The sequence below is a fragment of the Lissotriton vulgaris genome, chromosome 6 (assembly GCF_964263255.1).
Source record: "Lissotriton vulgaris chromosome 6, aLisVul1.2, whole genome shotgun sequence".
Classification (NCBI taxonomy): domain Eukaryota; kingdom Metazoa; phylum Chordata; class Amphibia; order Caudata; family Salamandridae; genus Lissotriton; species Lissotriton vulgaris.
This window is the reverse complement of record NC_141694.1, coordinates 757,419,192-757,446,606: the sequence shown is the minus strand read 5'-3', so window position 1 is coordinate 757,446,606 and position 27,415 is coordinate 757,419,192. Positions and strand designations below refer to the sequence as shown.

General features: G+C 45.7%; 1 protein-coding gene across 1 annotated transcript in view; it reads left to right on the top strand.

The window, feature by feature from the left end:
* The window catches only part of DCBLD1 (discoidin, CUB and LCCL domain containing 1), a 258,277-nt gene that overhangs the window by 62,382 nt on the left and 168,480 nt on the right, over positions 1-27,415 (top strand). Inside the window, exon 2 of the mRNA XM_086926742.1 lies at positions 13,638-13,856. Coding sequence (XP_086782868.1) covers positions 13,638-13,856 — 219 coding nt within the window. The remainder of the gene's footprint in view (positions 1-13,637; positions 13,857-27,415) is intronic.

Sequence of the window (27,415 nt, the reverse complement as noted above, 5' to 3'; positions counted from 1 at the left end):
TCGCACGCGCTCATGCGTGTGCTTTTCCTTTTGGCCCATGGTATTGGCCTTTGCCTGCGTCTTTTTAACAAAGACAGCACGCAATTGGCCAAAGGTGGGTGCATTGCTCCTCCCACGGGCTATTGGTGTCTGTTACCCGCAGGCCCGACATCTGTTTTGCATTATCGTACCCGATAATGCAAAACAGATTTCTCGCTGTGGCGCGCGCGCACCACTTGCGTGCTTGTTCTGCTTACAAAGGCTACAGGACGTGCGCAGCCGAGACAGGGTATTGTTAATGGCGGCGCAAGTTTATTTTTTGCATTGCAGTTTCACTCAAACTGAAAGCGCGATGCAAAAAATAAACTCAGACCTGCTTTTACCCCCTGTTCTGCATGTTTCAGAAGCCAGCACGTCGAGCTCCCACTGGTATAGTGTGCATGGCGAGTGGAATTTGCTGTCTGTGAGTTGACTGAAGTCCACTAAAGCGCATACAGCGTTCAGACACTCTTGTCCATCCGACGTCTTCAGAACTATTAAAGTTGTCATGCGAAGCATTGTACCGGGTTCTCATTCCAAGCAGCAGTGCGGAGGGGGAAAAACCCACAAACAACATCAAGCGGACTTTGAGCATTGCTGGGACCCCAGGCTCGTGAATTAACACTTATGCACAGAAGAGACCTCTCGCACACGTGCTGGAGTTGGGCCGTCACTCGCCCCCACAGCTGCAGCAGCCCATCCCTGCTCCATCCCGTGCCCAGCTGACATGGCTGTCCAGGGCCTCGGGCTAAACTGACACAATCCTCGCTGACAATACCTGTGAGCCCCCAGCAGCCGCACAACACTGATGCTGCCTGACAGCCATGGAAAACAGGAGGCGACCTTGACTTTAGCCACCAGTGAGCGCCGCATTAGCGAGGCGGGGGGAGGGGGCCCCAAAAACCTTCATTATTTGCCTTCATCGCACCTGTGCCTCATGTCCGAGTGCTGGGAGCCCGGGTCTGCTTAGAATGCAGCTTCGCTGATAGGGACCACGCATTTTCCTTAGGCCGCCCGTGTCTGGCTGCTAATGAGACAAGAGTGTGCGCAAAAGGCCGGCGTATGCCAGGGAAGGACAGCAGACAGTGCAGCGGACCAATTACTGTGCCTAGCATGCAGTACTTCACACACTGCAATGAAATGATGAGAGCTGCCTACCTTGGAACTGGGGCACCAGGTTCGAGTCTCGGCGCCCGGCTCAACATCCTGTGATTCTGGGCACAACACTTAATCTCCTGTGCTTAAAGATAATGTCTTTGGTGCTCATTCAAAGCGCTCCGATACCTTCAGGTTGAGTTCACGATAAAACTCTAAAACTGCAAGAAAAAATAATACTATAATAACAAGAGAGCCCTACATTTTCTGGTCTGTAAGGGCACGAAATCGACATAATATTATTAAAAGAGACCTACATGTCCACAATGCTTGCCAAATAAAGTGGTCAAAGTTGTGACCTAAAAGTTCATGAGGAGTGACCTAGCGGGGGAAGAAAACAAACTATATGCTTCTTTATTGGTCAAAACGGATATGTAACTTTAATTTGTAGGCCTTTGAACGGACAACAACAACCTTTTGCATGGCTTCTTGGCGCTTACTGGTGTGTTACAGTTATAAAGCAGCAAATAGAAAGGAAGCAAATGTGAGTTACAGACCACAAACGTAATGGTAAGCAATAGGTGGAAAATATTCCCAGGTGTGGGAGAGGAATACCAACTCCTGGTGCTTGGGGAGGGGCCTGTCCAGATCATGATGCGGCATGAGATGACAATGAACTGACCCACGAGGGGTCAGGTTCGGATGGAGGGAGACATTATCCTGCTGAGGTATGGTCTCATCTTCAGATAGAGGCAGATCCTGCTGGGTGATGAAGAGTGGATGCCAGAAGCTCAGTTCCTGGTAATGGGATGGATTCTGGGGATTCTGGCGCCCTGTGTTTGAGGATTAACACTGCTTCAAACGTGGGAATTGCTCAGCTGCTGATTTGAAGGGAATAACCACGAGCCTCCCGAGTTGGCAGAATGAAGCCTATCCCTGATGTCAGTAGAAACCTTTCTAAGGATTTAAGGTGAGAATCTCCGGTGCTGACTTGATCTTATGTGGGTAGAGATATCTACAGATTGGAGAAAACCCCAGCTTCAGAAGTGTCAGGTTTACGGGACAGCTACAATCCTAGTGCCATCCTGATTGAAGGATAACTTCAGTTGCTTAACCAAATTCAGGGTTGCAAAAATAATGAATTGCTCTGAGCTGTTTACTTTCGGATATGATAGCGATTTGTGGGGCTCTAATCTGAACATGATTTTATGGGCGACTGAAGAGAATTAGATGGTAGAGATTACTCAGATTCCTGATAAAATCTGGATGATGTGATTTTTAGGCGGTTGTGGTCAAACTTAACTTGATAGATAGTTTTCTATATATAAGAAGTTTGATTTTCATCATTGGGTTCCAAGCGACATCCTGAGCAATAAGCTCGATATTTCAGGCATCAGTTGGAAGCCAGATGTTAATCGCTCCCTGTGATTGGTAACTACACCATCCACATCGTTGTTGTGTGTGGCCTTGCTCTCAAACACACCTCTCTCTTAAAGCTTTTCCTATAGATCAGCACTTCAGGCGTAAGAGTTATAGGAAACACATACACAAAAACCACATCATCTTCTCAGCCTTCCCCTTCAAAAGTATTAAGGGAGAAAACATTGAATTTTATGTAATTCTTCAGATGGCCACTTCTAAGAAATATAAATATCATGTATTACTGTTAACTGTAAATGATATTCAATATAGCGACCTTGCAGAATTGGCAGTGTCAGGATTCAAACTGAGGACCTCAAGATCACACAATTGTAATCAATGTATGTTTAATTTACTCATCCATCTAGTTATCATTCCTTTACAATATGTAAAAAATGAAAACAAATTTCACATTCAGCCACTCTTCCCAACCACCATCTGCAGGACTAACTGAAGGTAGACAGAGACCAATTTCAGATCAGTGCATGGGACCACCTGAATAAATGTGGGCAACATTACAATGGTAGAATACTGTAAAAGACCGGGATAGACAAACCATGACTTGCAAAGTATGACAATATGTGGTACAGAGAAAAGTATGAAATTAATGCCCCTTGCATGCCTTTAGCTAATGCTGCAAGCGCTTCATTATGGGGTTAGGAGATCCACTAATAAGCGGGGGCTCCTTATAATTGAAAGCGATGTAATACCCTGGTGTCACCACTGATTCTCTGGGCCTTCTTTTGCCTTCCAAACTAGAGTACTGTACTGACAGCGATTCTGAATGATTCACTACCCTCATGGAGAGAATTCTGCTGTCTTCCTGGAGTCTGCAGAGACCTGATAGACGGTGGACTTCAATCTACATTTCCACCACCTACTTCAAGTGTTTAGACCATTGGGAGGCAGCAAATGAGTGCCTACCCCATAATTGGCTTTAGAGCCAGGGTTTCAATTTTTCTGTCCTGAATGACCAGGTTTTGAACATGATGTTCACAATATTGGCTTTCAATAAGAGCCATAATCAACAGGTGAAATTCACGCCATGGAGTAGAAGGGTTTCAGAAGCAAGGATCTATTTTCAGTTTTCGTGTACAGTTTGTTGTTGAAATACCTATTGTGGTTAATCCCTCTACTTACAGTGGGCTTTGGGTTAGCCCATTTCTTATAATTTGTTGGCTTTTTATCAATCTCATTAGCATTTTTCTTATTCAGAAGCTTTGATTCCTCTTCTTGCTTTTGTGCCTCCCCTGAAGCATACCTTCTTTGCCATCCTTTTAATTTGACTTGGCTGATCCCATCTCAAGCACCTGTCCCCGGACCCATAAATGACTCCCATCCAGGATGGGAAGTGATGTCAGCATCAGAATACTTTGTTGTGTCAGCGCCTTGAAGAGAGCCCATACAATATTAAACATTTAATAAGATAACATAATAAGTTGCATGCCTCTCCGCTGCTCAAACTTTCAATCGTAACTATAAACTACCAGTGGTAAAGGACAGGGCTTTGTCTTCGCCGACGAATCGGCAACTGGCCGGAGAGTTAGTTACAATAAGACCGCAGAGGAGCCATGCAAGATCTAGGAAGTTATTTAGGAACTCAGTGCTAGTAAGGTCTTCTGGCAATGCTTCTGGATAGAAGCGCTGCACCATCAGCAACAAGCATTGCAATAAGTCTTGCATTTACGCGAGTTTCAGCTATTGGCATTGTAATTGACAATGCCTTTTATTTAATTTTCAAAAACCAAAACATAAATAAAAGGCATTGTCATTTACAATGCCATTAGCTCAAACTCTTGTGAATGCGAGACCTGTTGCATTGCAAATGCTTGTTATTTTATGGTTTAAATCTTTTTATTGGAAGAAGTGCCATGCATTGCAAATCAGCAGTGCGACCAATGCGCTTTTTATTTTAAATAAAAGTTAAGCAGTGGCAGATTGGTTCATGTTCGGTGACCAAGGTGACGCCTAAAGTACCGAAAATGGGGACCAAATATTTCTCCTGCCCTACGCTCCTCCTTCAATATGTCATCATAGTCCCTCTGGTTTTATTACACTTAATGTTGGAGTTGCGTAGCTTCATTTAAACAAAAGAAACCTTTGAAGTGAACTCAGAAGAGGGAACTCGAGCTGTTTGCTGAAGCCCATACATTTGTTAATATTTAACGGGGAGGACAGATAGGCCATAAATCCGTTATGCATTATGAAACAGACATTGACCTAGAATACGTGCCCGGTTTGGAAGGACTCTTTGCTATGCAGGTTTTAAAGGGATCACCTTTTTAGGTCTCGCCTGTCGATGCGCATGCGCATCGAGCAAGGCGAGAGTATTGGGACTTATCTACTCTTTATCCACACTGCAAGGAATCGTGGCGATTCCTTGCAGTGCCCGTGACTTTTAAGCTCAATGCGCATGCGCATTGAGCTTAAAAGCGCGTGCACATGCCCCAGCCGCCTGCCTTGCCTACTCTCCCGCCCCCTCACTTCTTGATTGCACGGCCGCTAGGCCGTGCCTCCCCTACTCCTCCTCCTACTCTCCTCCCCTCCCGTCTGTTCCCGCACTCCTCCCACACCCCCGCTCCGCCCCCTCACTCTCTCTGCCCGCCCGCTCTCCACTCTTGTCAGGCAGCCCTGCTGCTTAACACCCTCTCCCCCGCTCCGCCCCCTCCCCGCCTTCTTTACGCTACCGTGGCTACCAATAAACTGAACTTCACTTCCGGTTTTTCAAACACAATGCTGATTAAGGTATGTGTAAGCGATTAAAGTCTGTTTCATTTGTTTAGCTTTTGCGGAGTTAAAAGCAAAGCACACTCCACAAAAAAAACGGTCGCCTTGAATACAGTCGTTGGACGGGACCTCGATTGTGCTCTGTAGTTGCTCTGAAAAGACTGTTTCCTTTACGACTCCTATTTCCCACGTCTTTACCATCTCTGAGTCGCTTTATGCTTTTGTAGTTTCCTTTACAGATATTTACGTAAACACATCGCCCTCAAGCCAAATTACGATTTCTACACGTGTCTCCTCTTTGGCTGGCGCGCGCCCTGTCAAGTGGCCTCGTGTCCTAGACGCCTAAAGCCATGTCTGATTTTTTTTAACCTCCAGAACTTTGCATGATGGGATGTTGAGTCCAGGCTTGCAAGTGTAAAAGCGAAACTGCAAGCGCCAAAATGCAGTTTGCGATCGTCTTGGAATCGGGACAGGCGTGACGGCGCAGCAGATGGCGCGGGGCCACTAGACAGTTGGGCATGCTGAATCTAGTGTGCCCGCCTCCCATGGAGGCTGCCATTATGCCTTTTCTATGGTGCTGTCGAGTCGTCTGCTCCGATCTGCCCCTTCCTCTGGGCCCTGGCATTCGGCGCACCCACGATCTCCCACTTTTACTCTTCCAGGCAGTTGCAGCCGTTGTCCCAGAGCACTCCTGTTTTGAGTGGGTGGTCGGTAACTTGATGCCCAGTTGTATTGAAGGGATGTGTTAGTAGGCACTGACTAATTTCCTGGAGTTTCATTAACAGAAGCCGAGAGGAGCTCCGCCCTGCTGTCGCCTCCCAGCTCCTTCTCTCTCTCTCCTCCAAAGGGGGTTATTAGAGCCAGTCTCTCGCTTTCCTGCCTCACTGTGAGTTGGCCTGGCAACAGGGCAGGGAGGAATGCTAGGGCTTTTGTCGGAGTTGACACTTAGGCAGACTGCAGCAGGGTAAGCGTTTCATTACTTACACCTTATTCTTACTCCTTCATGAACAGGGTGGAATTGCGGGCTCAATATGAGCAGGGTCGGTTTACCTGGGCTGTGGGGGATGAGTGTGAATTATTTGCCAAGGTAGCCCGGCGGTTTTAAATGAGGAACCACATCTTTATCAATAACACACCTTTTTCTTTCTGCACAAGCAAATTATTTGTCGCGCCGTCAAGCTATTTTTGCTTTTAACCCAAAATGCCTTATTTCCAGTGTTTTTCTTTGTGCGTATACTTTGCAGGGTCTCCGATTTAAAGCTATGGATTGTTATATTGGAATACTCTGGTGCGAGTTTACTTTTTCCCTTCAAGATAGGAAAGTCTGTACTCTGATGGAGCGCCTTGATGCAAGAGTCTGGAGAGGGACGTCATGCCCTGCTGCCACTACATTGTCTACACCGCTGAATGTGGCGCTGGGTTAGTTTGGGTGTATATTGTTTGCTTGGGATGCAAGGCTTCGCCTGAGCTGTTTCTGTTTGGGCCACAGTACAAGCAGGTCGCGTTGGACTCTGATGTGAATCACACAACTCCCAACATGCATTAGGAGTTGGGGATCGGGTATCATCATGTCTCTTCTCACCACCCTCTGGGTCTACATTAGCCAGTCAACTAGCCCTTTCAGCGTCATGTGACCAGCGCGCCCCATTCAGCTTTGCTGGTGTCGTATCACATGACCCAGGCATGGCCAGTCGTCAGGTTGCACCGCCCTTTGGTTCCCGAGCATGCTGTTCTCAGCCTTCTCCAACATTAACCAAATCGGCAGCGGCCTCCTCGACCGCCCACTCATTCCCGGCCATTCAGCTCAGCTGTTTACATTGCCAAATGTCTTCACAACATCTGCAGCAGCTCGGCTAAAAAAAAGCAGGAAAAATCCACAACACCCCCTTCGCCAACCAACTAAATACATCGCAACACCTGGCAAACCTTTTCAGCAAATTCTACTTGGCCGTCAGTCCGGCAGCCTCACCTCACCATTTCTAGCTTGTTGAAACCAAAAACTAGTAAGTTTTTCCTGCTTATACAGTTTACTGCTGGTTAAATAACGTAAGCAGCTTATACGTAATTCATGATTTCTCAAATCAAAGGCTGGCTGTGCATAATTAAATGGTACGTCAATATATTGTCTGAAATATCAGAAACCTTTAAAGGTGAAGGAGAAATCGGACTACAAGTTATTTGCATGTGAGAGGAGTCTACTTAATTGTTCTCATATTGCAAGAGAAACTCCTTCCACCTTTAAAATACCTTTACTAACTGTAATTTTTGGGATGAACCTACAAACGAAGGTTCTTTGTATTCGGCTGTAAAAGACTAACATAACGCAATAATATATTTGACTTTTTTTCACAATTGAGTTTGATGTGGTCTGTTCCGAACCTTTGAGCTGTGAATTTTGATCGTGCTTATTTGGTTATCCATTTGGTTTAAGGTTAATGTTTATTGTAATCTCCAATTCAAATTGTGTATTCTAGGAAATAGTTTAGAGATATGGCATTATTATCTTGAACGATTTGGATTTTTTGAAACCATATATTTGTTTCAGCCTCACTCACCCTCAACCCCTCACCCTCACTCACCCTCAACCCCTCACCCTCACTCACCCTCAACCCCTCACCCTCACTCACCCTCAACCCCTCACCCTCACTCACCCTCAACCCCTCACCCTCAACCCCTCACCCTCACTCACCCTCAACCCCTCACCCTCACTCACCCTCACTCACCCTCAACCCCTCACCCTCACTCACCCTCACTCACCCTCACCCTCACTCACCCTCAACCCCTCACCCTCACTCACCCTCACTCACCCTCACCCTCACTCACCCTCAACCCCTCACCCTCTCACCCTCAACCCCTCACCCTCTCACCCTCAACCCCTCACCCTCAACCCCTCACCCCCTCACCCTCAACCCCTCACTCTCACTCACCCTCAACCCCTCACCCTCACCCACCCTCAACCCCTCACCCTCACTCACCCTCAACCCCTCACCCTCACCCACCCTCACTCACCCTCACTCACCCTCACTCACCCTCACTCACCCTCACTCACCCTCACCCTCACTCACCCTCACTCACCCTCACCCTCACTCACCCTCACCCTCATTTACCCATAACCCCTCACCCTCATTTACCCTCAACCACTCACCCTCACTCACCCTCAACCCCTCACCCTCAACCCCTCACTCTCACTCATCCTCACTCACCCTCAACCCCTCACCCTCACCCTCACTCACCCTCCCTCAACCCCTCACCCTCACTCACCCTCAACCCCTCACCCTCACTCACCCTCACCCTCACTCACCCTCAACCCCTCACCCTCACTCACCCTCACCCTCACTCACCCTCAACCCCTCACCCTCACTCACCCTCAACCCCTCACTCACCCTCACCCTCACTCACCCTCACTCACCCTCACTCACCCTCACTCACCCTCACTCACCCTCACCCTCACTCACCCTCACCCACCCTCAACACCTCATCCTCACTCACCCTCACTCGCCCTCACCCTCACTCGCCCTCACTCACCCTCACCCACCCTCAACCCCTCACCCACCCTCACTCACCCTCAACCCCTCACCCTCACTCACCCTCACCCTCACTCACCCTCAACCCCTCACCCTCAACCCCTCACCCTCCACCCCTCACCCTCAACCCCTCACCCTCAACCCCTCACTCACCCTCACCCTCACTCACCCTCAACACCTCACTCACCCTCACCCACCCTCACCCTCACTCACCCTCACCCACCCTCACCCTCACTCACCCTCACCCTCACCCTCACTCACCCTCACCCTCACTCACCCTCAACACCTCACCCTCACTCACCCTCACTCACCCTCACTCACCCTCACTCACCCTCACCCACCCTCACCCCCTCACCCACCCTCACCCTCACTCACCCTCACCCCCTCACCCCCTCACCCTCATTTGAGTTAGAGCTTTTAGAATTGTTTATGGCTTTTTTTATTTGTAATTCTTTAGCATTGGCTACAGGAAAGAAAAATGCTAAAGATTTACAAAAAAAACCCATAAACAATTCTAAAAGCACTAACTCTAATGCTGCGAGACCTATTGCATTTCCAATGCTTGTTTTTAACTGAACCTCAGCTGAAGGCAGACGTGAATATGTCAATCCCTTGATCCCCTTGCCATACAGATTTCCAAATATAGCTCACCCTTCTTGTTGGTGATTGCAGCAAGTCTTTTCATGACCTGTACATGGTATGGCAGGCAGCCATTTTGATGTTTCAGTAACAATAAACATCCTGCAGGCCATATTTAGAAAGGTTATCTGCAGTGCCATTATATATTGGTGCAGTCGTTTGAGATTCTGCATCAATCCCCACCAAAAATCCATACTAATGTGTCCATTCCCTTGCTCCTAAACCGGTGTTTCTTCAGATCCTTCTGACTGATGTTCTCCATTTTATTTGAACATATGTATATTTATTTTGGTTGTCTTATGTGGCAGCAAACATGAAGTCTTATGGCCACTGCTGAGATCTGTGCGTCGGTAGGCTAGCTGATTCAGCCCACACGAGTGTGCTTGTTGGTGGTCTGTGTCAGCTTTTTGTTTTGCACTTGGAGAAGGAGGCGTTCTGAATGGGGAGGTGACAGCTATGCCTCCGCAAATGTGTGTCACGCTGATGAGTTAATGTTAATTAATTCCTGATTTTTGCATTGTGTGAAATGTATAAATGTTTACTATTTAGCATTCTGAATAAACGTGCATGGCATTTCCCTACATGAGAGTTGTTTGAGTGGGAAATTCCTTTAGTAGAGAGATTTTGTCTTCAAACCAGGTTTCCTGGCGGTGTCTAACATGGCATTTTTGTGTGGAGTGTATTTTCATGGAAAACTTACTGCAGCTACCAGTGAAATGCATTCCTTCTAGTAAGTGTAATTTCAGAAAATTTTCTGAAAATAAAATTCACAGCAGGTCCACACAACTAGCCTGTGACTTGAGGCTTTTGTTTAACTTGCTAATTAATGGCCCAGTCTACGGTTGGATTTTGCATGTGGGTGTGAGAGACAAGTCGTTGGTGAAGGGTGGAGGACTGCATGCAGTATGGTTATAATCCATCAGGATACATGATCAATATTGCCCTATCATGAGAATTGGCATGAGCTGGTGCTTGGTTATTAGGAGACTCCTAAACTCTAGTGAGTGTGTATGCTATCAAGGGTTGATTGAGAGTGTTTCACAGTCCCTGTGTCTTCTGCTTTTGCTCCTTGACATTTTTTTGTCAGGTGGCCCGAATGTTAAATGATTAGAAAATCGTAGTTGGCACAAAGTGGGGTTCGGAATTCAAGATTTTTTCCAGTTTGTTTAGCACATGGTGGTCAGGGCATCCCAAGAGAGTGCTTCACACAATCCGCATTCCTGAGCTGCCGTTGTTTGCAACTTGTCATTTTGAAAGCTTCGTCTCGCTGACACGGCTGCAGTATATCTTGGGGGTGGAGCTACTCGCCCATACCCATTGATAACGAGAAGGATCAAGAGATTATTGCTTTACTTTTGTCATTTGTTCTAAGATAGAATTGATGTTCTATTACCGGCCATTGCACGTGCATTCGTTGAGTTGATACGGCTCTGGTTGCGGGAATCTGGTAAGGAATGCCTTACTGCTGTTCAAGTCTCGAGGTTGGATCTTTGACACATTCAGCTATTATGGCCTCAGGTTGGAGAGAGTGAGATATGTGAAGATATCAATAAGCGTGCACATGCTTACGTTCATGTTGGTGGTGGGAATTCCAGTATGTTGTGTTGTAAATGTACCAGAGGCTTGCTGCCAGCATACAGTGGGAAAGGTGAGCTGAGTGCGTAAGTGGGTTTTTATGATTTGAAAGGTGAATACTAATGGGTGAGGTCAACCTGTAGCATTTATAACAAAGGTTGGCTTTTTTCTTTTTTTTTGTTAGAAAGAACCAGCATACTGCTTGGTGGAAAACATAAAACGTTCTATACTTATTGTTATGACCTGTACAGGCACAAAATCCAGTTAGTGGACTATATTGGTGCCTAACTTGGCAGCTGGGTGGCATTATTGAGCCTTCTCTGACGAATACCTGTTTTGTGGGCACCGGATTGTCAGTGGATTTGTGGTCTATCTCTTTTTTTTTTTTAACAAACTATTGAGTTTGACATGCATTGTAAATAGGCAGTAATATAGTGTATAGTTCTAGTTCAGATTCACGTTTACATTTCACATATTCTTGATGTCGAGGGCACGGTGCCAGGAGAAGGGGGTAATGTCCCCTTCTCCTCTGCTCCCCTCGCCCTTCCCTGTTCAAACCCAGACCAGGTGACTATAAGTGTACTGTTGATTCTTCTGTCCTGGCCCTTAATCTTAAGTAAGTCCTTAAACTTGAAACAATCCCCCCTCCCTGCCCTCCTCCCAGGCGTACTACAAGGCTACTTGGCTCCAACTTGAAATCAATTGTTGTTGTCTACCGCCCATGTTAGATCATTTATATGGGCTCCAGATAAGGAGAGTTGTCTGGCTACGTCTGAGCTGAGCAGTTTTATATATTTGATGCTGAATAGTGTGTGTACATATATGCAGTCTTTATTTTTATTTTTTTTATTTACTGAATAGGGTAAAGATCACAAACGTCAAATAATGCCTCAGTGCTCGACATTTGTGACCGAATGACAGTGCATGTGCTGGTTCTTTGGCATATAAGAACAGTCTATCAAAGATGCCCGTGGCAGGGAGCTGAGAGTGTGAGCCTTCCTTCCCACTCTGTTCATGTCATGCCACTCTGTTTATGCCTGTAGCCAGCAGTGCTGTCTGTTATGGTGTTCAGTGCATTGTAGGCAGGAGTGCTGAAAGAAAGTGGGTGTCATGCCCTGCTGTGACTAGGCTGGTTGTACCCATCAAGCATCAGACCACGTGCTGCTGTCTGTGCTACTATCCTGTTTGTTACCCTAATTGTATGGTCGTCCCGATGTCCACACTTGGCATGTTCCCTAGCTCTATATCACACCAGTGATTTACTTATAAAAAAATATTTGTAGGGCTGTTGCAAAATTAAAAATAAAGTTACAAAAAAATAGGAAGTATCAGACCGCATGTCACAGCAAAATACTTGTAACTTTTGCCCTGGCCAGAATGTGGTTGGGTATTAGGGCTTCTCACTAGGGGCCTAGTGTGAAAAGTACCTACTGTACTCTTCCCGTTTTAACAGCGAACTTTCTTTGGACTTAAACACTCAACTGTTATCTTTTAGCTTCACCCCCCCTCCCTAAATTTGCCTCTTTTATGACATAAAATGGCAGGAACATCGAGAAGACCTCATCACCAACTAAGTATTCACTAGATGTCAATAAGAGGGACAAAAACCTTTTCAGAGGCTACCCAGTGAAGCCCATTGTAAAAAATTATCTTGCAATGGCTGCTCTTCAGTCACTCTGCCCTTACGTTACCCTGATGGGGATTCCCCACCCTGGGGTCCGTTTAGGTTAAATAATTAACTTCAACACCACTTTCGCTTAGGCGCAACCTAGCCTTTCCGAACCCTTGTGCTCTCCTTGTTCCCTCTGACCGAGCATACAGAGCAGTTGGTCTCCAACTCTTCTTTATCCTCTTATTTACATGCGCTTTTACTGTGGGCTCAGGCCTCTCTCACTCTCTTAAGCACTAGATCCAATTGCATTTCAAGAGGTTATACGAGTTGATCGAATCCTGATTCTCCTCTCAGCTTTCCTCCAATAAGCATTCAGTCTCTATGTGTCATAACACAGTCCGTTGGCCATCTAGGTACCTCTGTGCTTGTACCTGTCTATCACATAATTCATGTTACTGTGGGTGAGCGCTGTCTCTTGGATGGGGTCCATCCTCTAACTCAGTCTTTCCCACTGGGATTGTGGATACTCCCTCCAGACAGAATGCAGTACTTCTGGGCTCAGTTGGTGGCGCACAGATACCCTGATTCTTAAGCATGGTTGATCCCATGGCAAATGTTAACTCGGCTTGGTCAATGGAGAGAACTGAATACAATAATCAGCTACTGAGAAATGTGCGCCAAAAATGCAATTCTCATTAGGCTTTCTGGTCCATTTAAAAAGAAAGCAATTACAAGCTTTGACACTATAAGCCCTCGGGTTAAGCAACGTATTCCTCTATAGGGTGTGAACCCTGTGGAACCTAAAGGCATTGCTATTTAACCTTGTGACATAATTTCTCCTTTTTGGGTGGGGATGAAGTACCCTCTCCTCTGTCAGACTAGACTGCAGTCGGCCTTGGTTGTAGTAAAATGCTCTATGTCCATTCCGGAAGTTCATTCATCCAAATGTTTCATCCAAATGTTTGTGTTCATTTTAAGTGAAAGTTGAATGCTGATTAATCTTTGATATGTGGCTTCTTCTGTTTCAGCTGATGGGTGCGGGCACATGGTGATTGGTAAAGAGAGTGGCACATTGGCATCCAAGAACTACCCCGGAACCTATCCAAATGGCACTTTCTGTGAAAGGCACATCAAAGTTCCCCAAGGGAAAAAACTGCATATAAAATTTGGTGATTTGGACATTGAATCCCATGACTGTGAATCGAGTTACTTCAAAATCTTCGACGGCTCTTCGGAATTGGAATCTGGTAATTACATTACATTACATATTCTTCTGTGTTTACAGGTCCAGCGACCGTTCCATAAAGATGAGCCAGGTGGTCGCCTTGGGCATCAAGTTGTGTAGGCACCATATTCAAGGGAAAAAGTAAAATTTATTTTGTGGGTCCATGGCATTGTTTGCCTAGTATGCCGCTCACTGGAGGCGAGTAAATCTCATTTACCACGCATGCGATACAACACACGCCATTACAATGCGGTCATTACAACGACAGCGTTGTTAATCCGTATACCATTACAAGGAAAGTCGTTACAGCGACTTGCTGTAGGGGGCAGAAGGTGTTGGATTTAAAATCCAACACCTTCCCTAATGTTGCACAGACTGGAGTTGGAATAGCAAATTATACTAATCCAAAATCCAACGCCCCGTACTGCAAGTTGTTGTAATGACTTACGTTGTAATGGTATGCGATGTAACAACACGATCGTTGTGTGTCCGCTTTGTAATGGCATGCGTTGTAAATGCATGTGATGTAACATGGCCTATTTGTCTAGTTCCATCACTGAGCTGGCACCTGTTTAAATAGCTAAATAATAGACAATAGTGGCCTCTTGCGTCATCAGGGGTCCTGGGTCAGGTTTTGAAAATGTAGTATTTTATGCTCAGAGTTTAGAAACTTTGATTTAAATGAATTCTTCCGGAGTTAGAAAGGAATTTTCTTTTCTTGACGTGAGCATTGCATGTGGACATAAATGATTCTTCAAACCTCGCTGTATGTCATTCGCTGCAGATATCGTTCATCTGTAGGCAGGCAGTGTTGGGTACAAGATTTTTCAGTTCCTTCGTTATTTACTGTTGAGAGTTTTGGCCTGCTTATAAGGAGTACAACTGGTTCAGTATACTGCTCATCTGGGAATATTTGTGTCATTTTCAAGGCGGTGTAAAAAGAGCCGTTTTTGAGGCTTCCTGTGAGTTCTAGTTCTGTAAGGACTTGGAGCTCACTTACGTGCGTAAAGTTCACACTCACCTGGAAACTTCGAAGGACGTACCCCTCCTTAAAAACTGCCCCCTTCCAGAGGCGTACAGACGTAACCCATACACAATGCTGCTGCTTGTTGGAGTTTAATATCCTAGATGTACTAGGCATCATTTCAAATATGCCATTGTGCCTAAAGCGGATATCAACGTTTATCAACAGTGTTTGGTTTTTTAGGTCTCGCCTGTCGATGCGCATGCGCATCGAGCAAGCGAGACTATGGGGGCTTATCCACTCTTTATCCAACTTGCAAGGAATCGTGGCGATTCCTTGCAGTGCCCGTGACTTTTAAGCTCAATGCGCATGCGCATTGAGCTTAAAAGCGCGTGCACATGCCCCCAGCCGCCTGCCTTGCCTACTCTCCCGCCCCCTCACTTCTTGATTGCACGGCCGCTAGGCCGTGCCTCCCCTACTCTCCTCCTCCTACTCTCCTCCCCTCGCCGTCTGTTCCCGCACTCCTCCCACACCCCCGCTCCGCCCCCTCCCCTGCCTGCCATGTCGCGTCGCATTTCTCCTCCCCCCTCCCCACAGCTCCCCTACTCTCCTCCTCCTACTCTCCTCCCCTCGCCGTCTGTTCCCGCACTCCTCCCACACCCCCGCTCCGCCCCCTCCCCTGCCTGCCATGTCGCGTCTCAATTCTCCTCCCCCCTCCCCACAGCAATGCCCTCCATTTTGACTCGCTGCCTCATCCTTGTCTTGGCTGAAAATGTTGTATAATTAGGAGAGTTGAGGCGTTGTCTTTCTGCGAGGAGCCAATAGATGTATGTCCCTTTCGTATTCGGGCAGATGTGACCTTGGTCGCTTCTCAGTTGGTTATACACTGCTCGCTTTCATGGAGCGACACTCTAGTCGGAGGTGCGGAGTCTCTTTCCTTGGGTGGCGAGTTCCATGACCGGCTAAGAAACAACCTCATGCGTTGTGTGGCGTCGTAGTGCTCATACAATAAGTGCAATTTGCTTGTGCTCTTACAATAATAATAAGTGCAATTTGGTCCCTAATTGTGTTCTCCTGGCCTATGCTGTTCTCTTTTGTGCAATGTTAGCCCAGACTCTGTTACACCCTCGAGAATTGCTGTCTGTGCTTTGTTGAGGCTGTGTTCCTCCTTACTGAAATGTGGTGTGTTTTCATGTGCTTTCCTCCGGTCGTTTTCTTCCGCGTTAAGCTTCTGTGCGCCAGCTCAGCTGTTCGTGCCTTCTTAGGTCGTCGCACTGCCCTACGCTGCCTAAGCACGGTTTCTGTTATTCTGGGGCAGTATTTACTCAGGTCGCGCAAAAAAAAGCGTTTGGTTGACCTGGTGTTTAAGGTTGCGCTCCTCTGTCCAGTTGGACAGCAGCACTCTCCTGTACCAGTGAGCCTTGAGGCAGCAGTGCACTATTCTATGGGTCGGGTTGATGGGAATCGGGAAATAGCAAAATTTTGCGTTACGTGTGTGCTGGGACTACCAGTTTACACCGATTGAGCAGAGCGCTGTCTTTAGTATTCTTCCTTCGTATCTACAATTTAAATATTTTTTGACTATCCAGAAGAAATACTGTATATGACGCTTTGGGGAGACGTGTATGCGTAACCACATCCACAGAGTGTTATTGTATTGCAGTGTGTGGTAGCGCTGCAGGAGAGATTTTTCCGTCGTAGCACTAACACTGGGAGGGGAGCCTGCAAGCAGAGTGTAAGCTCTTCCTGTGGCTCTGGGGACCGGGAGGCTGTTGTATTGCAATCCTTCTCTGTGGAGTTAGAGCACCATGCGGCAGTGTGAGCCCCCAGGGTTACAGGACAAAGGTGACCACTCTCATTGCGGCTGCCTGTTTGTGCCCTGCCTTTCCGCTGGCAAGTAGACCTCTGCTGTGTATGGAGGGGGTGGAGATCCAGCATGGCTTTTCCAACTCACCCGGCCAGATCTGCTTTCTCAGCCCGCTCTCCTCCCCCTCTGTGTCTGTTGGGATCTTCGGCAGAAGTTGGTACTCCTGAAACTACCTCCCCGCCCTCACAGCTGGATCGTGGCTGCCAGAACTTGGATGACCCCTTTCTATCAGTTATTGCCCCGCCTCCCCTGGCCCAACTGGTCCCCCAGTGGTGGTGGCTTTGGAGGTGGCGTGTTATCGCTGACTGCTAGCATTTGCCGTTTTATACAACAACATTTGGTCATTTAAAATGTGAGAGATGGTAAAAGCCTGTTGTTTTTTTTTTACCCCATGTTGTCGTGCCTCTAATCAAACTTTAACGTGAAAGGAAAGTACGTCTGCGCTACATCGATTTCAGAGATACCACGCAGAAATGCATTTACTTTTATTGTCCAACGGAGTCACTAAAGCAGGGAGAGTATGTAACAACAACTTTCGCTCGCACTCCCCCAGAATGTGCCCTCATTAATTGGATGCACTATGCAAGAACTTTCCAACTCTCGCATTGTAAATCGTAGTTCAATATCTCTACTTGTGCTCACCCTCACCCCCTCACCCCCTCACCCCCTCACCCTCCACCCTCACTCACCCTCAACCCCTCACCCTCAACCCTTCACCCTCAACCTCTCACTCACCCTCAACACCTCAGTCTCACCCTCACTCACCCTCACCCTCACTCACCCTCAACCCCTCACACTCACTCACCCTCACCCTCACTCACCCTCAACTCCTCACCCTCACTCACCCTCACTCACCCACACTCACCCTCACTCACCCTCAACCCCTCACCCTCACTCACCCTCAACCCCTCACCCTCAAACCTTCACCCTCAACCCCTCACTCACCCTCACTCTCAGTCACCCTCACTCAGCCTCAAGTACTCCCCCTCACCCTCACTAACCCTCAATCCCTCACCCTAACTCACCCTCACCCTCACTCACCCTCAACACCTCACTCACCCTCAACACCTCACCCTCAACCTCAACCCCTCACCCTCACTCACCCTCACTCACCCTCGCTCACCCTCACACCCTCAACCCTTCACCCTCAACCTCTCACTCACCCTCACTCACCCTCAACACCTCAGCCCCACCCTCACCCTCACTCACCCTCAAACCCTCACACAGTGCAATAGGTCTCAGACCATTTCAGTTAGAGCTTTTAGAAATGTTTATGGCTTTTTTTATTTGTAATTCTTTAGCATTGGCTACAGGAAACAAAAATGCTAAACATTTACAAAAAAAACCCATAAACAATTCTAAAAGCACTAACTCTAATGGTGCGAGACCTATTGCATTTCCAATGCTTGTTTCAAATCCTTGTGTGTAGTAAATCTTCAGTGGTGCACCGTCGTGCAAAGCTCTGCGGATTTCAGTGTTATTTGTATGACTGGTCCGAGAATGCAGCTTTTGCTATCTATAGCAACTTGCAGTGCCACTGGAAAGTTTTGTTTTGCAGAGTAATAATGTGACTTTAAAGAACTTCATCCCTCGCGTCTGGTTTTTCTAGGATATGTAAAGAACAGGACAACAGGTGTTATCCATTTTGATAGAACTCATTTATTGACCTTTCTGAAATGAAAGGATCAGTTAACCTTGTCAAGGTTTAAAATCAAGTCTAGCAGATGAGATAGAGTAGATGGTGGCGAGCGTCAAAATCACTGAGTTAACCTTGTAGTCGGTTTATTGCTGGTACAGTCCACAAGTTGTTTGTATTGCTAGTATAGTGACAGTAGTCTCATTCATTCATTCATTCATTCATTCATTCATTCATTCATTCATTCATCCATCCATTCATCAACCCTCACTCCCATTGCCACAAGGCAGTGGCAGGTGTATGGTGCTGTGGGTAAATTCTGCAAGTGTGTGGATAGGGTCTGATATACACTACTCCACAGGCGAATGGGGTCAGACCTCTCCGGTTTCTCAATTACATACCTAAGTAGCTTAACAAGTGCCGGTTTTATTTATTTTTTGCGTTCTGGAAAGTGAAGTCCCTATGAATCGTGATCCCATTATAAAACCCTGACTACTATTCACAGAGTGCAAAGAATAAACAAGGTTGAACAACCTATTTAAGCATGGACTGGGGAAACCTGCGAGCTCTGTGGTGCTTGTTGTAGTGATGAACGTAAGATTTAATTAAAAGGATGCAAGCTGAAGGGTTGATAAAAACACAGAGGCCCTTACGCTTTACAAGGCTGCTAATGTTTGTACTTTTTTTTCTTGAATCCAGTTTTGCACGCAGTGCTTAATGTGATTGATATGTGAAGCTACTCACGGCCCTAAACGGACAGCAAGTATCTCTTAGAAGTTCGACCGGTGTCTGGACAAGCTGCATATGCCTTATGCAGCAGGCAGAGAGTTGTAAAGAATGTGCAAGCCTCGAGTATTTTAACCCTTCCAGGCTCTTGGGATTTGAAGGGGTTTTCCTTCAGTGCTTTTTTTGGTGACTAAGGCCGGCTCTCCGCCGTGGCCTCTTTTGTCCATCTCTGCAGTGGTGACACAAAGCGGGTTCACACACCGACCAGAGTCAAATGACGGCTCGCAGCAGTCTTTTGTTGCTATTCAGTAGTTGCAAATGACCAGTGGGTTCATTCCATTGTGACCTGCCCGTGCGTGCGGGGGTCCCCCATGCTGATGCGGCACAATGGAATGTACGGATGGTTTTCTTGAAATGGTGACGTGGTGACGTCACGGCCCTTTCAGCACGCACCACCTGCTCAGAGCAGCGGGAACCGCGCAGACGTGGCTAGCGTCCTTCTGGCTATGGGCTTATCTCCACGCAGGCCTGACTGGCATACCTTGCTCATTGTGGCACACTAGTCAAGTGTGTCTTGCTTTAAGGAGCTTTAAGGGGGTCGGTTGTGCACTACATTCCCCGTGGCAAATACATGTTTATTCACAGCGCTACAGGGCTGAGTTTGTCCACCAGGGTCATTTGGTGGTTTGTTGGCGTTGTACATCTAGCACTGTAAAAATGCAAGCCGAAGCATGGCGCAGCAAGTGCTGGAATTGGATACGATTTACTGCGGGTAAACCCTTAAATTGGGGGTCAAGGTGTAGCAGAGGAAAGTAAGTGGAGTCACAAGGGGAGGAGCTTGAAAAGCAGTCTGACAGTCAACTTATACATTTTGTTTAACATCTGCTGCAAAGAAGACTATGTTCTTTGATAAAGCTAGACAAAAATGAACGTAAGCAGACCTTTCGTACATGGGATCTGACCATTGCACATTGGGTAATAGGTGAAAGGAACAACAAGTTCAGTGCCTAGGTTTTGTTTTTTTAAATGAGTTTTGTATGTTCATGTTTGTGTACATTTAGGGTATAGATCTGGTTCAAGAGAGTAGGTAATGATAGCTCGGCTGGCATGGCTGTTTGGCAGTTATTGAGGATGTCTTTGACCATAAGTGTATATCAACATATGAAAAAGGTATCTATATGTAGAGCCTGCTAAATTAATACCCTCCCATATTTGTGTCCAAACTGCACTATGTGTGTATCCACACTGCCCTAAATGTGTATCCAGTTTGCTTTATTTATGTATCTAGAATACTGTGTGTATGTGCCTCCTCCCATGTATGTATTAACTTGCTGTATGTATCCACTGTGCTGTATGTACGCACCTTACCTTATGAATGTATCCACCTTGCCTCATGTATGTATCCACCCTGATGTATTTAAACACTGTGTCCAATGTTTCCACCTGCCTGTGTGTATCCATTCCCCCTATATATGTATCCTACTGGATTACTGTATACACTGTACCCCAGAGGCACAACTAGAGCCAAATTCTGGGGTGGGGTGGGGGGCTCATAAAAATTTCGGAGGGGGGGCCCTAATTCTTCCAGCAATAGTCAGAGTGGATATTCAGGGGATCCAAGAATGGGTGTGAAAAAAACAAAGCCTTGTTAACAATTAAATGGTATTTTAAAGACCTGTGAAGTACTCTGATGTGGCTGCAATAAGACATGTGCCAAACCAGCCATCCCACAGCAGCTCAAGTCTATGTGCGTGCGCCCGGGAAGCTGTCACAGCCCGGGCTGATGCACACAACGGAGGGGGGCTGAAGCCCTTTGAGCCCTATCCACGTCGCGCGCCTGCTGTACCCTATGTATCGATCCTGCGCACTGTATGTATCCAGTCTGCCATATTTATATATGCATGTGGATGTATATATTACCTTCTAAATGTTACCTTATCGACCTCCAACCCCTGAACTCGACCACTCCTACACCCTATGTATATACTTACTACCCAAAACTCTATCCACCCTTAAAAATCCCCTTACCAGCCAAAATCCCTACCACCCCTAAACCCTAAAAATCCCTTTACCGCCCAAAATCCCTACCCACCCCTACACCCTAAAAATCCTCTTACCATCGAAAACCCCTACACCCCCTAAACCTTAAAAATACCCTTACCACCCAATACTCCTACCTACTCTAAAAATCCCCTTATGAATGCGTGCACCCTGCCTTGTGTTGTTTATAGTGAATTTATATAGCACTTTCTACCCCATATGAGGTTTCAAAGTACTTTGGCGATGTTGGCGCTATACTGCACTAGTGGGCTGGCTCTGAACACGAAGCGCATGTTGGGAGCAGAGAGGTTTGAGCACTGGATCCTCTGCGCATAGTGTGGGCTTTTAAGTCAAAGAAAGAATACATACAATATCTGCCTGGAATGAGTGATCTGCTCTGGAAAGCTGCAGAGACGGCGGCAGGTATCGGGAGACGTGCACCTTTTTGGGACGACGCTCTGCGCTATCACACATGAAATAATCCCATTTTGGACATACAATTTGAAAACTTTTAGCAGTCGTAAATGATCTTTTAACTGCACCTTCAGAATAACCGAAAACACTAGAGATTAAAGAATCCCCTTAAAGGATGTATACCTTTACATTACTAGCTGAAATTGCCATCTAGGTCCAAGATAGGCCATCCCTGATTACAGTAACCAAAGAAAGTCATCATACAGAAACCTTTATGTGAAGAAACCCCAGTTTTATTAGTATATATCTATTCGGCCCTGTTGAAGGTGGTAAAATCGAATTCCCACTGAAACGTACGTAGGTCATCTACAAACACCTGAGAATTCCATCAAGGAGGACCACCAGAATAAGGATTAACCCGTTAAGTGCGGCGCACGTTCAGCGGACGTCGCGTGCACTACCTCGCTAGTGCTGCGCACGTCCGCTGAACGTTCCGACCCCGCCCCCGCAATAGAACGTTCCGCACTAGCGCGTAATTTGCAGCGCGCTAAAGGGGTTAACGACTATAAAAACATATGAGATTGTTTTGTAAAGCGCTCTGATATCCTTCGGGATCAAGTTCGCGCTATATAAAACTTTATAAATAAAATAAATAAATAAATAAATACGATGTAAACATGATACAAATCGTTATATAGAGTCCTCGTATCTCAGCTGTTTGATGTCTTTTAACAATTTTGTACAGTACGAGAGTGTATGTGTATGAGAGGAATGAATGGTGAGACAGTCTTGAATGAGTGGATAATGTCTATACTGTTAAGCTTTTGATAAATGTTTTATGGGGGTATATGATTTTTTGTACAAAAGTCTTTACACTGTTGAAACAATGAAATATAATCTAAAGTCAATTAACAAAAAAGTATAAAAAAACAAAAAAAAAGTTTTTTTTAGAATTTATGAAAAATGAAATAATCAAAAATCAATATGGTGAATAAAATAGAATTATAATGAAAACCTATTGTTTGTAGATATTTTGATATGTGTGCAGTATCGTTGATAAATAGACATAGAGTTATACCCTTGGACAAATTAGAATGGTCAGTTCAGTGGCTCTTGATATATTTAGTAGGCCCTTTGAGCCCTATCCACGTTGCGCGCCTGCTGTACCCTATGTATCGATTCTGCGCACTGTATGTATCCAGTCTGCCATATTTATATATTCATCCGGCTGCATGCATGTAGATGTATATATTACCTTCTAAATGTTACCTTATCGTCCTCCAACCCCTGAACTCGACCACTCCTACACCCTATATATACTTTTACCACCCAAAACTCTATCCACCCTTAAAAATCCCCTTACCACCCAAAATCCCTACCACCCCTAAACCCTAAAAATCCCTTTACCACCCAAAATCCCTACCCACCCCTACACCCTAAAAATCCCCTTACCAACGAAAACCTCAACACACCCTAAACCTTAAAAATACCCTTACCACCCAATACTCCTACCTACCCTAAAAATCCCCTTATGAATGCGTGCACCCTGCCTTGTGTATTTTATAGTGAATTTATATAGCACTTTCTACCCCATATGAGGTTTCAAAGTACTTTGCCGGTGAGTAGCACCCTACTCCATGGAGCCCAGTGTTCGTTTCTAGTGTCGGATGTATTTCAGTTCATCGAATATTAAGCCACGCTATTAGATTGTCAGTTGTATGCGGTTTTTTGTCTAGAGGGAGTTAGTTGTTCTTGTTAATTAATGTAGATATTTTAGTTATGGGCAGTATTGCATTTTTGCTGGTGTCATTGTGATTTGAAATTAAATGGGCAGTATCCAGTCAACGCCCTTCTGTAATTTGGTGCGGTAGTGCACGCCTCAAATGGCTGTAGTGTTATTGTGGTATTACATCTAGGGTTTCTAAACCATGTTTATTCGTGCTGAGTCAGTGAAACTAGGAGGGAAATTAGCCTGGAAAGTTGAGAAATGTAGGACAGAGGAGGTAGGGACAGATGCATGTTCAGTTTCTTGATGTAGGAACAGGCTTATTATGTAAATCATGCAGTGTTCAGAATGGTTCCTGTATGGTGTCACGCGAAAAGTACAATTTCTAGAAGAATTATATGGCAGAAGAGATCTAGACCGACTATGATTCAGTTATTTGATGTAGGAAAAAGCTTGCTATGTAATTCATACTTGTTTTCGGAATGGTTCACGCGCAGTGTTATGCAAAGGGTGCATCTACTAGAAGAACTGTTTCTGGTATGCTTTTTTAATTAAGAGAAATGTTCCCTTAAGCTTTATTAGTTTACTGAGAGTTGTCGGAATATCTCTGGTGCTGTTCATATATGTAGGCTCTCTCTACTCTGCAGCCATCCTGCACACCTGCATGTGCGTGCTCCCTGACTTTTGTTTTTATGTGTACTTCCTATGTCTGCACCCTTTCCTGTTTATTTACGACCACTGCCCTTTTGCATGCACCATGTCTTGTACATCTAGCTACAGTGTAGTGTATGTATGCGCTCTGTGCACTTTTCTCTGTGTATATCGCTTGAATTATGTATGTTTACATAGATCATTCCCTGTGGACGAAGATGCCAGACCATATATATTTATATGTTTGCACATGTGCTCTGTATGCACGAGTTCATCCCTTGTCTGCGTAGTACTCAGTGGTTAAGTACTCCGCTTTTGCATTCTTTTTCGTGAGCAACATTTTTTTTTAATAAAAAAAAAGATTTTAGAATTCAAACTGATTTCCATATGCTCACACTGGAGGAGAGAACACATGCCTATAAAGTGATTGTGTGTTAATGTATCATCCACCACTCTATTAGCATTTCGCGGTAAAATGGCCCCCATTTGCATTGACCTTTACCCCGTGGGAATGGAAAAAAGAAGAAGCGACACTGGTGCAGAGAGCGACAAGAGTGAAACCCTGACCCCCGAAAGCTACAAGTGTGAATTGGAGAACAAACGTGAAGATGAACAGCAAACCAGGGTGGAAACTTCACTGCTATCACGAAAAAAGAATACCAACATAAATACAAACCAACTATAGATATAAAAGAAAGGACTCTTTAGAACATGTAAAATCTTTCTTCTTTAATGTGCACGCTCCTTAGCGGCTGGGATTATATCCCCTTGTACTTTTGAGACTCGGCTGAAAGCCCCAGGAGGGGGCCTGCCTGGATTCCTGTGATGTGCTGAAGTCAGTGCGGCTAAACTGTGCATCTCTGTGCAGCACCATGCCACACACTGGGCCTGCAGGAAGCCCATTCAGACTCGAGGCCTTTTAAAAGGCCGCTTGCAAACAATACCTTTGTGTTTCCTACACATCTGTACCGTGCTACCTTCACAGCCTTAGTTTGCCATTAACGTGTGTTTATCAGTTCTGCGCTGCAGTCACTGCACGTACGTTCAACATTCCTCACCATGGCGAGACCGAGTGCATTGTGGGATACCTGTGCGTGCGTGGGAGTTATTGTATGGCAGAGGAGCTAAAAAAGGAGCTCTGGTGTGACCTTCATTTATGCTTGTGCTGAAGAGGAGTAGTTTCATTCGAAGATTATTGCTGTCATTGTATAAGAAGCTTCTGCATACGCAATAGCAGGGCTCAAGGCCTAAAAAAAGAATTGGGGGGACTAGCCAAGTTAAGCAGAAGCAAGGGGTGTGACATCACTCTGCGTGACATCACAGGAAATAATATCACTTTGTAGTACATCACAGGAAGTGACCTCACATGTGGCATCACAGGAAGTGCCATACCAATCCATGACCTCACCGGAAGTGACATCAGCTCTTAAGATATCACATATGTTTAGTAGGTCTATCACAAGTGTATATGAGGACATTACAATATTTAACAAATTCGATTTTGCATTGGGTTGGTGCCTAAATATTGATGCAACCGAGTCACAAAATCTGGGCCTCAACTTAAACATTTATATTTTTTTAAACCCTACCACAAAGAAATTGGCAACATGGAGAAACGTGGCAGTAAATCTGTTCTGCTTAATTGGTTGCAGTGTCTGTATTTTAGAATATCTTATGGAGTTAAGGCACCTGCTTCAGAGATCTTTGTGTGCCAGCTAAATCTCAGGGAACAATAATGACAAGATAACTCTGGAGGATAACGTATTTGCTGAAGAGAACTCTGTTTTACCTGGTCCTAGTTTTGAATTCAAGCAGCATAGATGGTTAATATGTCAAATGCAAAGCACTTTATATAACAAGCAGATGACAGATTTTTTATTTTATGCAAATGGGTAAGTCGGTTACTTCTTTTCAGACAGAGATCCTTTTGTTACTTGCAGTTCATAAACTGTAATCCTTCGAATAAAGCATAAGCAGGTATAAAGGACACGTGGCTCCTGCACCTTCTACCATCACTGTTTTATGTAATGCATCCTTTATATTGATGTACACACGTATGATTTGTTGCCAATGTATTATACGTACGTGTGATGTAAAGCGCATTGACCCTGCATTGGGATGAGTAGTGCTAAAGAGCTATAAAACAAAATAGTGGAATATAAATTGTTATTTGTGTAAATACTGGGGAGACCAACACATCTGACATTATTCCAGTGTATGCATGTCTGTTTCATACAGGGACTGAACAGAGTCAAAAGCATTCCTCTCTTAAGTACCTGTGAAGTGATTAGATGCAAGCCTTTGATTCCCTTCCATTGGATCTAGGTGTGAGGCTCCCAATATCTCCCAGCTAGGATACCCCAACAAAAAGAGCTCTAATGGGCCCTTAACTCCAGGGCACAAGTCCTGAAAAAATAAGTGGGGGGACGCTCCAAGTTATGTGGTGTCACCGGAAGTGACTTCACGGCAGGAGCTGGCACGATAAATTGTTTTTCTGCCGGCTGTCCTGCGAAGTTGTCAGAGTCTACTGCAGCGCATGGCAAAGGGCAAAAGAGCTACTGTCCCTGCCATACTTTACAAAGGAAACGGGAGCAGAGTGGACTAGCAGGGAGAGCAAAGATTGCCCAGGCTACCACCTGTGCAAGATGGTAAATACGTGTACAGTATAATGAGGAAAGGAATTGTACAACGATGTATGTTTCACTGTCCATGAATTGCAATGGTACTTTTCGTTAATGTGCTCATATCTCAAAATGCACGCTGTAAACATTTCTGGTAAGTGATGCTTAAGTAGTTATACGCTAAAAAAATGAGTTTGGACAGAAGCTTCGGAATCTGTCTTAGAAGCAGAGGGGAGGTCATTCAGAGGGTTGCAGAATGGGTCGTATGCCGCAAAACGCAGGGGGTCTCTTCTCATCAAACCCATTGTTCCTTCATCTCAGTTAGTGACTGTGTAACCATGTACTCTGCTCGCTCGCCATTGTAAAGCTGTAGTTTGTTGCCAGTCCACCCCAGGAACCAATTCCAAAAAGCATCGGAAGGCTTGACATAAACAGTGCCGCCACCAGTTCTGAGAGCTCTTCTAACGGTCAAGCTTGCGTCCTGATAAGAGACAGACTGACTTGGGAGATCGACGGGGCGGCCAGCCGTGCGGGTGAGTAACGCCATAATCAAAAGTCCAGCTTTTGCACAGGGGGGACGGCGTCCACCCGGTAAAACCTCTTAAAATAAGTGGGGGGATGCCGTCCACCCGCGTGGTACCCCGACTCGAGCCCTGCTTAGCTCAGACTTTTCTTATGAGTGAAGCTGGAATGTGGTAAGCCCCTTCCCAACCTGCACATTGCAGCTTAGAACAAAAGCAGACCATTTTGTAGGCACTGCTGAAAGTGTCCTGGTGTCAGAAAAGGACCAGGACGAGTTCAGCAAATTTCTGTGCATTCCGTGAGAAGTAGGAAAGGAACGTGACAGTCTGTTGAAAGTGGCCAGCTGTACAGCAGGGTATACAGTGTTTACTCACTGAAAATAGTGGATAGATGGCATCTACTCTACCCTTTACT